Source organism: Colletotrichum tamarilloi (assembly GCF_030869305.1).
Source record: "Colletotrichum tamarilloi strain Tom-12 chromosome Unknown Scaffold_3.1, whole genome shotgun sequence".
NCBI lineage: Eukaryota > Fungi > Ascomycota > Sordariomycetes > Glomerellales > Glomerellaceae > Colletotrichum > Colletotrichum tamarilloi.
In genome coordinates, this window is record NW_026849386.1 from 1025704 (window position 1) to 1039896 (window position 14193).

A 14193-nucleotide genomic window follows, 5' to 3' on the forward strand; every position below is an offset into this window, starting at 1 on the left:
TCTTCGGCAAGCCGGTCGATGGATGGCACCTCAGACAGGTGTCAGCGACTGTGTGTGCGTATGTGCTCTGCATCGTGGTAGTGGCCTTGTAGGGCACTTTCACCGACTGCCGTGCAAAAGGTTCGCGTGACGGACCACTAGAAAGCCGTTGAGAGTACTGTCAATCTAAACAATCAAACGCAAATGGTTCATACCAAGAATTTGGCGAAGTCTGATCGCGATGACGCGCCGCCGTTGGTACTGGTTATCACTGATTCTGATGCAAGGGTTCTTGCTCTGGCATCGTACACTCGGCTCCGACTCCGGCTCCAGAATGGAAGCAAGCCAATTAACGACAGATAGGCTGTCAGCATTGGATATGGCGAATCTTCGAATTCCGCGGGGCTGAGCACGTCAACCTGCAAGCGGTTCTACACTCTGCGGGCCGCTGGCGGGCTAATTAGTCCCTCGATATCACGAAGCAGGTTCCTACGGTCGACAGGGTTTCATTGCTGCTGACGAGTCGAATGGCAGACGTAGATCAGTGTTTGCTGAATCTTCAGTTCCGATGGCCTGGTTGTCGGGTGGCTGTCCACACACACGCGACACTTGACGGCGCGAAGCAGATTTAGCCATTCGTCATCGTGGCTGATGGGATCGTTTCATCCGATCATGGGCATCCTAATGAGGAAATTCTGTCGTGGTTGTCGGGATTCACGACGTAGAGTCAAAAGCCCTGTTGACTCCAGTGATGGAAACAGACTCGAATCGAAATCGTGAAGTCCGTGGAAAGACACAGAAACCCGCTCGGCATCTTGTGGGGTGATGGTCGTCCAGTCTGAGTAGCGCCGTGATATAACGCCGACGCGTCTCGATCCACACGAGTACGTCCACTTGATATGTCGAAAACGATCACGGCGATGCCCGAAAGAGATTAATCCCGGGCTATCAAATTCCATGAGAGATTTGACACTCGTGTCGTCGTTGTTGTTGTTTTCTTTTCTTTTCTTCTTGGATGTCTTGGGCAAGTAAGGATGTATGTTGATGGGAGGTGTATGTATGTACATGGTACCAGCTTGCTTATATAAACTGCACTAATGGAAGCGAGGATCATCCATTTGCTGCTTGCTAGTCTTCAGTGGATCCCTACGATGATCTTAGGATCTACCAGTTCTCCACTTCCAACGTCGGAGAGGCGGCGAGCTTATTTCTGACTTCAATAAACTGTCACCTTTCGTCCATCTCAATCGTCAGCGTGGGTCGCTGACCTACTTTGACGGCATCCTGGGATGGCCGTACAGATTGACATGCATCAGAATACGCACCGATGCAGCAACGCTCTCAATCCCGTATCCCGTATCCCCCCGCTGTCAACTTGCCTATGCCGTTTGACATCTGTCACTATGAGTTTCTAATTCGAGGGTCCGAGGGCGGGTCTCCAGCGCGCGACTTCTTTCATCAACCAGGTACAGCGAGAAGTCGTTGCTAATTTGATCCAATTGAAGGGCAAACTATCGAAGCGCTGAGTGAGATGGGCTCGATGTGCGCGAAAACACGATAGAAATTGTCTAGCTGCGTTGCAACACGACATGAGTCTCGAATGAGTGCGATTAAGATCCTCGAGTCCAGACAGCTGCGGTCTGAGTGTTCACACATCAACGGTACCCCGACGCCAAGGCAACTATCAAATTCGTTCCGAAGAACTCGCACATGAACGACCCGCCGGCGGGGTTCAAGGTCCTGGGGCCCCCAAATCCTTCTTTCGGCTGTCATTGTCAATCTGTCAGGGTCGTGGAGGCTTGCGAGGATGCGCAAGGTTACTAGGACTGCCTAAGCTTATGGACCCATGGCGGCCTTCTCCGGCTTCCCATGTTACGGCATCCTGTTAAACGAGGTTTTTGGCGCATGTTCTCAATCAGGAAATTGTGTTGATGGAAGAAAACCGAGCATATCGGTTCAGAACTGCAAACTTTCGTCGCCTAGTCAAGGTTCGTCATAGGGGGCGCAGAGTCAGCTCTGAGCGAGAATTGCTGCTCCTGGAAGCCGATATATGGGAGGGTGGGCAGACCTTTCTCTAGTCAAACTTCAGGACTTGCCGGAACGCCGCCGGGATGCGCGGAGAATTTCTCGTCCACAGGTCAACCTCTCCTCTGACAAGTTTGACACTTAGTTTTGCCCACCGATGCCTCTGTGGCTCTTGGCAAATTTGGCTTTGATTATCCTTTTCATAAATCGGACGATCCTGCTAGAATCTCACCAACAAGGCGTCCAAACACAAGATCTGAGGAAATATGCCAGTTCGTTGAGAAGTCAATTTGCGGCAATGGGGCTAGCGAAATGTTATCTCTTTCGAATTAAACAGCATTCGCCTGCTTAATACCATGAAAATATACGACCGCTCTCGTCATTACCCTGCTTACATTCGAGGAGCGTTACTCGTCAGGTAGCAAGGCTTTCAAAAACGTCCTGCCACTTAGGCCAGGCCGTTTGGACGTTGGGCAAAATTCACAGCGGGCGTTCACCTTCCCGGCCCTTCGGCTAAGCGGCTGTCTGGATATCTAAATGCCAGGGCGATCCCATTGACTTTCCGGATAAGCGAGCCTTGACGTCGCTCCGAAAGCGACTTTTTGAAAACTCCTGCCATTTCTGAAGCGTTGAGAACTGCTGTCACGATATGACTTGAGCAAGAGTAGCCTCTGTCATTCAGTCACTCCATCAGACAACCTGAGAAGACGACACATTATATCTGGTGAATGATTCAAGTCCCCACTCGGTGAATTTCCCCTGTCCCCGAAAAGCCCGAGCTGGACGCCTTGATGCAAATGCCCATTTCTGATCTGACAGACCAATCACCTTTGGTTATTGTATCGCCTCGGAGATAGCCGGTCACAAGCCGGGCGTGTACTTGCTTGAAAGTCACCTGGGCGTAGAAGATCAGGAGATACGTCAGCACCGGCTGAGCTCTCCTTCGCCCAAAACCCCGACGTGACCAAATTTCAAGATGCTGAGGGTAAGAGTCGGGTGAATCCGGATACCTGAACGATAAAGCAAGCCTGACTTACCAGAGTGAGGACCCGGCAGTGTATTGTCCCAGATGCTGCTCAGGGTGTTTAGAGGAGTGGAATGCCATCACCCACGATGGCGCGAGCCGCTAATTGTTTGCAGATCTTGTCCTGTCCGCAAAGGGTTCCAACTTCTACCTCCTGACCATCAACTGGAATTTTCTCTCCTTTTCGCAATCGTTTACTAAGGTATGCGTAGGGGGAAATAACCGCATCACGACTTTAAGGTGCTGGCCAGTGCATCGGATCCTTCAGCCGGGTTAGGCCCCACAACACCCGAACGTTATGCCGGTCAGCCTCCCGCTCCCTTCGGCATAATATTTCGGCCGACTCACCTGCTGTAGCACGTACGAACCAACGAAACTTGCGCTAACAACACCACACCCGTTCCTAAGCCGGTGCTTAATCCGGTCGTACAGACCCAGCCGGACTACTCTCATGCCTTGCACTTTTGCGGACTTGGCTCCTCGGCGGCGGAGAGATGATGACTTGCTCGGACTTTGCGTGGATGGTGAATCAGTACAGACGTAATGATAGGTCGGCCGGCTCGCACTCGGTCGTTCATGATGCCATTCACGGCGCCCTACCAACGTGGCCTCGACGGTGGTTGAGCCGCACCGGCGTAAGGCTTCCCAACGGAGCGGGCCTGTTGGGCGAAATTTCATTTATGACCAATCTAGCCTTGGCTTGGACACATTGAATGTCATATAAGGCTATGGAAAAGGCCCTTGACTGATTCACAATATCGTTTCAAGAGAACTCATCTTGTTATCGCAGTTCAATAAGAATACATACCGCTGGCTAGAGACGAGTCAGATCCGGTGGTGACCCCTTTTTACCTCGGATTTCGAACACAATCACATTTCTACCAATGTCTGCAACACAAACAGAAACACCAGCAGTGGTGCTGGAAAAACAAACCACCCAAATCGACCAAAATGGCAAGGTCGTCTTCAACCCCTCGCGGGAGTTCCTCCTCGCCTTCAGCGCCCTCTGCGCCATCGCCTTAGCCGTCGCCTTTGACGCAACAACCCTCTCCGTCGCCCTCCCGACAATGAGCGTCGCCCTCGGCGGAACCGCCCTCGAGGCCTTTTGGTCCGGCACGAGCTTCCTCCTCGCGAGCACGGTGCTACAGCCCACCGTTGCCGGGCTCAGTAACATCTTCGGGCGCAAGGCCCTCGTGTACGTCTCAGCCCTGCTCTTCGCCGTGGGCTCCGTCGTCGGCGCTCTCGCCAATAACTTCCACGTCGTCATCGCGGGGCGGACCATTCAGGGCGTGGGCGGCGGGGGGATCCTCGCCCTCACGGAGGTTATCATCACGGATCTCGTCCCGCTCGCGGTGCGGGGCCAATGGTTTTCGCTCCTGTCGGCCGTTTGGTCTGTCGGTACGGTCACGGGGCCCCTGATCGGCGCCGGATTCGCGCAGAATATCTCATGGAGATGGATATTTTGGATCAATCTTCCCATCATCGCCATCGGCGCGGTTATGATCTTCTTCTTCCTCAAGCAGGCCAAGGTGCCCGGCCACATTGGGACCAAGCTCAAGAAGTTTGACTGGCTCGGGAGCTTCTTGTTCACGGCGGGCTCGACGAGTTTCCTGTTTGGCATCTCGACGGGCGGTGTAATGTATGAGTGGGCCTCCTTCAGGTGTCTGCTGCCGATGATTCTGGGCGTTTTCATTCTTGTGACCTTTGGGTTCTGGGAGCTGAAGTTTGCGCCAGTGCCCATGATCGACAAGGGCATCTTCAACAACTGGACCATGGTCGCCAACTACATCATGACCGTTTTCCATGGCATGATTCTCTGGTCGATTCTCTACTTCCTTGGTAAGCAACCCCCCTTCCCCTATCTCTACCCGTTTTCATAGGATGTCCCCAAGCTTACTCCTCTCTCCCAGTCCTCTACTACCAAGCCGTCAAGGACTACTCCGTCGTCGTCTCCGCCGTCGCCGCCCTCCCAGAGAGTCTCACAGTCGCACCCTCCGCCATGGCCGTCGGCCTCATCGCCGGCGTCACGGGCCGGTACCGCTGGTCCCTCTGGGCCGGCTGGGTCATGATCACCTTTGGCGCCGGCCTCATGTGCCTCATGCGCCCCGACACCTCCGTCCCCGCCTGGATCTGGCTCAACATTCCCATCGGCCTCGGCACGGGCATGCTCTTCCCGGCCATGGCGCTCTCGATCCAGGCCGCCTGCGAGCCCGCCCTCAACGGGCAAGCCGCCGCATTTTATTCTTTCTTGCGCACGTTTGGACAATCCGTCGGCGTCGCCGTCTCGGGCGTTATTTTCCAGAATGCGTTCCGCAACAGGCTGCTTGATATCCCCTCGCTGGCGGACGTTGCGGAGGAGTACTCGCGCGACGCGACGATTGTGGTCGAGGTGATAAAGAGGATGCCAAAGGGCGATGCGATGAGAGCGGACTTGGTGGAGGCGTATTGCGATGCGCTGCGGGCAATTTGGATTAGCTTGATTGCGTTTGGCGGGTTCTGCATGCTCATCAGCGTTACGGTCAAGAAGTACAGCTTGGAACAGGAGCACGTCACAGACCAGAGATTGGTTACGAGCGACGATACGAGTAAGGAGGACGAGGAGAGCCACGGAGGGGATCTGGAAAGGGGGCAGAAGGTGAGATCCTAAATGAGTTGATTCTCGAGCTGCAAGAGGTGCGAGATATTCCCTAGACGGGTTCTATCAGTTTCAGAGCTGGACGTCGCCTCTCCTTTCACTTCCATATCCGTCATGAGGATTAAACATTAAACGTCATAAGGGGCTGGATCTTGAAAATCGGAATTCTAGGGATTTGGTTATGGCTTTGGTGTCTCTAGAGAGGACATATTTCAGATTTTTTATAGTTCCCTTACTTAATAACTAATGATAGAGTTAGCAGAAGCATTCTGCCTCAAATTCGTCCCAAGATACTACCTTCCAAGTCTTTGAGCGCTGCCTTGAACACAATGGGCCCGCGTCCCTCGATGGTGAGAAGCCTCTCAGGCGCAAAAGGAGGGCCAATATTCAATCTTGCGCCTTATTCCTCCTTCCACCAGTTGTACCTCTCAAATTTCTTCTCTTTTTAGTCTGGCCTTTGACCGCTCTCTTTTTCACCTTCAAAAAAGGCGAGTGGTGATCCAAGCCCCAGCCTAAAGGTGAACCAGTTGCTTCGAGGGTAAATCGACAAAGTGTGATTCACTGCCGCCATTCTTTCACCTTATTCTTGGTCAGCCAGTCTTTTCCGAATCCAAGGTCAGTCGTTTCCAGGTGTGGAAAGAAGTATTATTTCCAAAAAGGGAAGTAGCTCACAACTACTAGGTTTTGCCAGCATTCACCTCGGCCTTTGCTCACGATACCTTCACCTTGTTTACCTTATCCACTTTGTTCACTTCAGCAAAAAACGAAACACTTTGCCTCCCCACGAAACGTTCTGTAAAAAACGATACAGGATCAGCATACGAAACCAGGCAGTCAAAGTCAAGGGCAAAAAAGTTGTTTTGATTTACCAAATAGTACCCCTCGCCCTTTGACAAAATTACTGCAGTATACGAATACCAATAGCCCAAGATGTGTCGCCGCGTCTACAAATACTACACAGCCTGCGGCTGTGTCCTCAACGCCCTGTTCTACCACAAGTGCGCCCAAGGCTCGGCCTCACCCCTCTGCCAGGAGGAAGACGGAATCGTCACCCGCGACGGCGAGAAGTGCCCCTACCACGCCCGCGTCGCCCGCCGCCAAGCCCGCAGTCGCAGCCGAACCAACGGAGGAGGAGGAGGAGGAGGACCTCAAGACTCGGAGAAGAAAATCCGCACGTCCATCGAAAATCCCTTGATCTTCACCGGCGCAGGCAAGGAGATCGCCCCCGCGAGGCTCGAGGACCGGCACAAGCTGGGAGACTTTCAAGTCTTCATCAAGGACATCGACACATTCCTGAAGAAGCTTGCGGAGCATGAAAATGGTACTCATACCAAGACTCATACCAAGACTCAGACCGAGACCCAGACTGAGTCCCAGTCTCAGCTTGCGCAAAAGTCGAAGAAGCAAGAGGGAAAGAACAGCCAGCAGCTCAAAGACAGAAAAGTGAGCCGCGAGCTCTCCCCCCTCGCCGGCTGCTCAGACTGGACCGACGACGACGAGAACGACAACGCCATCGCCCGGCGCAAGAGACGCAACCGCCTTAAGAAGGAGTTCCGCGCCCTTGTCCGCGAAAACGAGAAGAACAAGCAGCTCTTTGACGCGAGCGACGTCTTCATGAGCTCCGACGGTGGCGATGACGACGACGTCTCCGACAGCAGCAGTGAGTCGGGCCCCGGCGATGCGTATCCTTCGCCGATGAGCATGAGCCCGCACCCTGGCAATTATGGCGACGTCTCCGAGGGCGACGAGTCGTCGGATGCGGGTCATGTTCATCCTTCGTCATCGAGCCTGAGCACCGACCATGGACATGTCAGCGACGTCTCCGAGAGCAGCAACGATTCAACCCATGGTAACATGCAGTCCTCGATTCCAGGCCCGGTTCATCGCAGTGAACCCCTTTCGGCGTTTCTCTCGTGGGACATGCCTCCCGAGAACTCTGATAACATGGAGGAGGATGGAGAGACTGAGCTTGAGGAGGCTGAAGATGAGCCTGACTACGACAGTCACGACTCGGATATGCCCGACGCCGATAAGGACGATGGAGACTACGTTTCGGAGCCTACCTGGCCTCCCACTGGTGTTGAGTGGACCTCCAAGCTCAAGTACATGACTGGAATCCCCCGTCGCAACTATCAATGATTGGAACGGAAAGGTATCTGATTCAAAGGGCTTTTATTGACGGAAGGAACTGAATTTGCTTGGAGATGAAGGGGGTGATGATGAAGTGATGGCATTGGGAAGGCAGTGGAAATAACGCCAGAATGGCATAGGCGTCTTGTATGTGTACCTAAGCTGTCACCTATGTTGATCAACCAGAATAATGTTACAAATCGCGAGCCGATGTAGTGATATCATGTCTCATTGCCCTGTGTGCACTCTTTCGGTAGAGGAGCCAGGTGTACGTACATACGTGGAAGTGGAAATGCCGTTATGCCAACTGAATTACCCATCCGAAATTCAAAACTTATCAAATCGCTCAAAACAACCCGCTAAACCCAGTGCGCCTCATGATGGAATTAGTTCCGCATCGGCGGAGCTGGGTATTGTCGCCCCCCAACGCCAGAGATGACCGGGCTTCCCCCGCGCTCTCTCCATCGCTTTCTATCTCTATCATCTCTCAGTTCCCGATCGCGAGGATCCCGAGGATCCCATGGAGGCTCAGGCCTTCCTCGCATGCGGTCCACATCCGCATGGCTACTCGTTCGGCGTGTCGCTTCAGGCCGCACGACCGGCCGTTCCCTTCGCTTACGAGCCTCCATATCTTCTTCTCTCTCCCAGTTCACGACGCGGTCACGGTCACGCTCGCGTTCTGGGTCTCTGTCACGGTCTCTTTCTCTTTCTCTTTCGCGTCTACGGTCTCGCTCTCGACCGCGATCTCTCTCTCTAGCTCTCTCCCTTTCCCGTTGCTCTCTTTCTTCCAGTTCCCTACGTTCTCGGGCTTTGAATCGGCGGCGGCGCTCTTCTTCCGAGTCTGAAGCTTCCGAGTCCTCCGATGCAATATCGGGCCAACTGCGGTTGAGCCTAGATGAAGGCAAGTGCTCTCGGCTTCGGCGAGATGGTGGATCGCTTCGACGACCGGAGGTGCTTCGATGTCTTTCTGGTGATCGTCCAGTGGGAAGAATGGACGCCACTTTCTCGCTGATTTTTTCCCTGATGCCATCTACGACTGGAATACTACGACGCCTTGCATCCTCTGGTCTTAATTCCGCACGATGTACACGAGTGACAGGTGGCGGCTGGGGTATCGAGGGAGCGCCCATACGACGGAAACCGGGTGGTGGCGGCTCGTTTGAATGATGTGTATGAGGGCGACGTTTAGATCGCGGACTCGCCGCGTCCTCGGAATCAGACGTTGAGGACGAAGAATAGTGTCGAGGCTGGCTGTGTCGGCGGGGTTGCATGGGCGGTCGATTGGGATGCAAGTGCTCAGGGTTGGCGTGCGGATCCTGTGGAGGAGACGGGTAGTCGGAAAAGCTACGGCGTCGACGGTCGTCAGGAGAGTTCTGTCCTCGGAATCGATCTTGGTCTGGGGTCCTCTGGGGAATATTGAGGCGAGATGGGGGGTACCGATTCGCGGCGTGACCCCCAGGAACATGGCTGTAAGCAACTGGTGGTCGGCCTGGCGGAACGAAGTAGTCTGCCTGAGGACCACGAGGCGGAGGTGAGGGCTTCGGTGATCCCTTGGGCGGGTAGGGATTTCGGACGTGCACGTATGCTGCCTTCACTCTCGGCTCGTCTCTTTCTGCTGGGCGAGCAGGGGCAGTCTTTGGTGATGCCGGCTCCTCGTCTGGCACTGCTGCCTTCCTCAGTTTTTCAGCGCATTTCTTGTGCCATTTCTCGATTCCGGCGTCTGGCTCGCTGGGCAGTGCATCTGCGGGTAGATCTGGGGGGAAGGGTTCGCCCGTCTCGGGATGCTTCAGGTTCCAGCTCTTGACGGCCTGCTGGATGAAAGGTACGTGTTCCTCGGGGCTCAGCAGTATCTCGATCGACTCCCATCGAACGAAGCCACGAAGGGTCAAGGCTGGGACGGAAGGGGCGTCGAAGTCGTTGTCGGAGGGCTGCATGGAGTGCTGGCAGCCGGTGACCTGCCAAATGTAGGATATGGCGGGAAATGGCATATCGACAAATAGGGCTATGGCGACGAGCCGTCAGCATGGAGTGCCTTGCACAGGTTGAGCATTCAGGCTTACAGTCATAGTTACCACCAACGGCCTTATAGAAGGCTGCCAGCTTTTGGGGGGTCAAGGCTTGAACATGTCTATCGCCAATATCGCGAATCTATAGAAAGGCGGGGTTCAGTTAGTATTTGGCCATGGGTGGGTGGAAGCGAGGTGGAGGAAGCCAGGGTTTGTCGCAGACGTACAATATGTTGGGCGATAGCGCGAAGGAGAGCATCGAGAATCGGTGTTGGAGCCTTGTCTGGGCCGAAGAGATAACCATAAGGGGAGGATGGCTTTGGATCGGGGTTCTGAGCCTGTGTCTGGGCCTGCGGTTGAGGTTGCGGCTGAGGTTGAGGATGAGGATGAGCAGAGGACTCTTTGGAGTCGGCCTCTGCAGTCGCCGTCGCCATTCGGGGCCGAAGTCTACATCAACGGTGCGTTTTTGTGGGCAGGAATGTCCGGGACAAAAGTGTGGAGATTGGACGGGATGGAGAAATATAACGGTTTTGGTGGCGTGTGCTGCTGACAAGCAAAGGGCTTTGGCTTCGCAGGCAGTGACTGGAGCGAGCTGGCGTTTGGATTATGAACGACTTGGAGCGCAAGTTATCGTCCAGTTCGGTTGATATTGAAAGGCTCGAGAAGAGTTCAGGCTGCTAGCGTAAGACTGCGAGCGCGGGCAAGGTTGAGTTGAGGGTTCAACGGCTACTAATAACTCAAGGTACTTTGGGTGCGGGCCGCCGCCACAGCATCGTCATACGAGAGAGTGTGAAAGAGAGAGATGCGAGGCAGAAGTAGGCTGAAGCCAAGCCGTGAGTCAAAGCCGGATGGATACGTGCGGATGCAAGTCGAGGCTGGTAGGCGCAGGATGAGGACTCGGTCAATATGCGCGCCAGAGGAGCGAGAGGGTGCGCGCGAGTGCAGCCGGTGGCAGGAGAGAAATATCCGGGTCGAGGACTAGTGGGTGTGAAGCGTGGATGAAGGGGATGAATGTGTGTAAGAAACACAATCCAAGGTCGAGCGAGAGTCGAAAGCGACGACGGGAGAGTGCGGTGCAGCTGGTTGATGGACGATCGGGCGGGCAGTGAGCTGATGATGTAACTAAAGTACTCGGACTGCAACATGAGGTGGGCAGGGTACTTGGGCCTTGTTGTTGCTGGGAGGGGGGGGGGGGGGTGGGAGGGGTCAAAGACGCACGCACGATGGGACGGATGGGCATTTTTTGGGGGGTTCAAGGTCGCCGCCGCTCTGGGGCTCTAGGTACATTGTTTTTGTGGTGAGATGGACGGGGGACCAGGGGGAAGGAAGGAAGGGACTCGAGGGAGGAAGTACATACCTTACCAACTTACCTTGCCTACCCTTGGACATGGACTTTCCATCCCGTCAGGCAGAACCGAGCTGCGGGAAGCAATGGATCCGCCTGGTTGTTCTTACCTTACGTAGCCGGGCTCTTTCACAGCTTCCGCTCAATAACTAAGTCTGCGCCGTACTGCGGTACATGCAGCAGCGCTGCGCAAGACCGGGAAGGACAAGGCAGGCAAGGCAGTGGCAGGTAAGAATAGCGATCAAACAGGGAAAACGTTTGGCTGTTGGGCTGACACGTGCACCCTGGCGCAGCTTCCCTTGCGGGGACAAATTTGGGCCGGACCGTCGGCTGCCTTTCGAAAAGTACATGTCTTACCTACGTGGTTGAGCTGTGTCTGCAAGTACCTTTCCCCTCCCACCTGGCTTCCGCGCATCTCTAACCGTCGGGTACGTACCGCCTTAGGGTGCCTTCTTCCTGTAACTTCCATTTCTCACGATGTACCTTTTTTCCCCATGATAATCTCACCTCTTCACGACCGCTAGTTGGGAACATCACCGCTCCACCCCCTCTGACTTGCATAGGCACACATTCCTGACCAGCTACCTTACCTCTCACACACACACACACATTCTCTCTTACCAGTCACCACCACCATCCCACGGCATCTCGATGCATCCATACTCTGTCGTCGTTTTGGGTTCAACTCCCGAGGTTACGCCTAATATCTCGACCATCGCGTCCCCGACTCCCCACCAGCTGATCAACATGATTTGGCATCCATACTCCTGACTTTACCTTCCAGGCTCCAGAAGATAAGGCAAAGTGAGGCTGGGCAGCAAAACGGACCCAACTATCCAGATGATCCAGATGACCAAAGAGGCCCGTCGAAAGCGATGGATGCCGATGCCCAGTTCCCTCGGCCCCCAGGATGCAGCCTGAAAGTCTGCCCAGGTGAGCCGTCTGCTGGACATGCCCAGCTGCGATGTGCCTTGTTGCGGAGGCTGGTGCCCGCTCAGCCGCCAGCCGGCCCTAGCCACGCAACCCTCTATTCCAGAGGCAACCCGACAGGCTGTCCCGTCTGTTCTTGAACTCTTCATACGGAAATCAAGAGAGTTAAAGGCCAAAGGGAACCAGCAGACGCTGAAGAGGAACTGCCCAGCCACACGCCATTAAGCTGGTCGAATTCTGCTCCATCTCATCTCTTTCCCCGGCCCTCCACCACACGACTTCTGAGAAGCTACTTTTCCTAGACTCTAGACTCACTAACCTCCAAGACAGCGTCACCATGTCCACCTACGCCGCGACCAATTTGCTTCCCCGACAGGCTGGAACCCGGCGAGCGCATTTGCAAAACACCAGAGATGCGGTTCGACAATCCACCCAATCTTTTCGTTACCCTCGCCCTATCTTCCAGACTTCCAGAAACGCTGCTAGCAACCGGAAAGTGATCCGCGGCCGTGCATTGTACATCCTTACGAATACATGGCATAGTGTCTTTACCCTGGCTTACCGTGGTGACTCTGCGTGTCCATCTAATTCTAATTGTTGCAGCAGCCATGTATGATGCAGTTGCAGCCAAGGTTTTGGGACAGTGATCTGGCGGTGAGCACAAGGCGAAAGATTACGAACAAGGCTTGCAGGGACCGGCTGTTGTACATTGCGTCGACCAAGTGCCATTTCTACCACTTCCTGACACTGCAGCAACCAACGGGAATGGGATGACCACCTGTTGTTGCACTGGCTGCCTACCATCTGCCTGGTCGGCACACCTCGAGCACTATCTTTATCTTACATGAATCTGTCGCCGTTCCGTCGCCTCGGTTCCCTGTCTATACAGAAACGATTGATACGTCTTGGATAGAATCAAACCCTTTCACGCTCATTGGAAAGCAGTATACCACAGACCGATAGCGGCGCCCGCAAGGGAAATGATGCTTCTTACGGCGTTGAGTGCCTGCCACCTCTTCAACAAATCTGTGGTCTCGGACAGACCCAGCGTTGCGATGCCCCGTGCACCGGCCATGAGCGCATTGTTCGTTGACGACATGAAGATAATGGTATAGGGCACGATGGCGAGACTCAAAGCTCCAGCGGCAACAAACGGCTTCCACGCAACACCCTGGTCGTAGCGATCGTATGCAGAGTAGGCCAGCGAGAGCGTAACGGCGAGCGCTACTTTTGGGCCGGTCGACGCGCCGTTCAAAAATATGTGTTGCCACAGCTTCAGTGCATGACCTGGCTCGGCGCTGGTTTGGAGAATGGCGGGGATGCTGAACATGGATAATGATGCCGCCGCGCCTAGACTAAAAGTCAGCAATTGACGTCGTTCACGCTGATGATGGCACGGAGAGAAAGAGTGGGAGCCCGCGGGTGAAGGGGGAAGAGAAGTTGCTAACCTGCCCACCATGCGCACCCGAGGACGCCAGTAGCAGTGGCAATGGTGTTGGCCATTCCGAGTTGCGACATGGTGGTTTCGGTGGTCTTTTCTTGGGTAGTAGTTGTTGGTGTGGTAGGGATGACGACAGTGACTGTGTTGCGACGGCAATACTTGAGATCGGGTCGGCACGAATGAGGCAATGTGTGATTTCGTCTGTAGCGTCTCTCTATATGATTCTATTGTATGATGAGATGCATTTAACTTTTTGGCGTCATCTGTACCAATATATACCGGAGAAGGAGTCCGGGAAACATCGGCGGTGCTAGCCCCGATGAGATCGGAGGAATCACGGACGACACAAATTGTCCGAAGCTGTGTTCTCCACCCCGAGTCTCGCGTGTCCGATGCCGTCCTCGTTGCGACCTCCGCGCCGTACTGGCTGGCCCCATCATTACGGCGCTCTCAATTCCATTCGAGAGCTAGAAAACCCGGGCATGCCCCATGTTGAGGTGGTGCCGAGCCTCCCAAAAAAAAAATCTTGGCCAACTTAAATAAGGTAGACCAACAAGGTTTTGCGGCAACGCACCCATCTGGAGCTGAACGCCGCAAAGAGCCCAGGGATGGGTGGGCGGTTTAATCGAACGACGCATGGTCAGTGGTGAATTTCCTTGCTCTCCCACATTTTCCTCT

At 54.4% G+C, this 14193-nt stretch overlaps 5 protein-coding genes across 5 annotated transcripts; 2 read left to right on the plus strand and 3 right to left on the minus strand.

The window, feature by feature from the left end:
- Positions 1-3912: 3912 nt before the first annotated feature.
- On the plus strand, positions 3913-5675 carry CTAM01_01508 (major facilitator superfamily transporter; the record flags this gene model as incomplete). The annotated part of the gene is made up of 2 exons (XM_060517550.1): positions 3913-4867; positions 4939-5675. The coding sequence occupies 2 exons, from the start codon at positions 3913-3915 to the stop codon at positions 5673-5675; spliced, it is 1692 nt and encodes a 563-aa protein (XP_060388011.1).
- Positions 5676-6593: 918 nt separating this feature from the next.
- Positions 6594-7802, plus strand: CTAM01_01509 (uncharacterized protein; the record flags this gene model as incomplete). The annotated part of the gene is made up of 1 exon (XM_060517551.1): positions 6594-7802. The coding sequence occupies one exon, from the start codon at positions 6594-6596 to the stop codon at positions 7800-7802; it is 1209 nt and encodes a 402-aa protein (XP_060388012.1).
- Positions 7803-8179: 377 nt separating this feature from the next.
- CTAM01_01510 (uncharacterized protein) lies at positions 8180-10944 on the minus strand (the record flags this gene model as incomplete). The annotated part of the gene is made up of 4 exons (XM_060517552.1): positions 8180-9795; positions 9854-9941; positions 10027-10246; positions 10859-10944. 4 exons carry the CDS (start codon positions 10942-10944, stop codon positions 8180-8182), a joined length of 2010 nt encoding a protein of 669 aa, XP_060388013.1.
- A 1428-nt stretch (positions 10945-12372) lies between these two features.
- CTAM01_01511 (uncharacterized protein) lies at positions 12373-12684 on the minus strand (the record flags this gene model as incomplete). Its single annotated transcript, XM_060517553.1, has 1 exon — positions 12373-12684. One exon carries the CDS (start codon positions 12682-12684, stop codon positions 12373-12375), a length of 312 nt encoding a protein of 103 aa, XP_060388014.1.
- Positions 12685-13005: 321 nt separating this feature from the next.
- On the minus strand, positions 13006-13592 carry CTAM01_01512 (uncharacterized protein; the record flags this gene model as incomplete). Its single annotated transcript, XM_060517554.1, has 2 exons — positions 13006-13424; positions 13523-13592. 2 exons carry the CDS (start codon positions 13590-13592, stop codon positions 13006-13008), a joined length of 489 nt encoding a protein of 162 aa, XP_060388015.1.
- Positions 13593-14193: the final 601 nt, after the last annotated feature.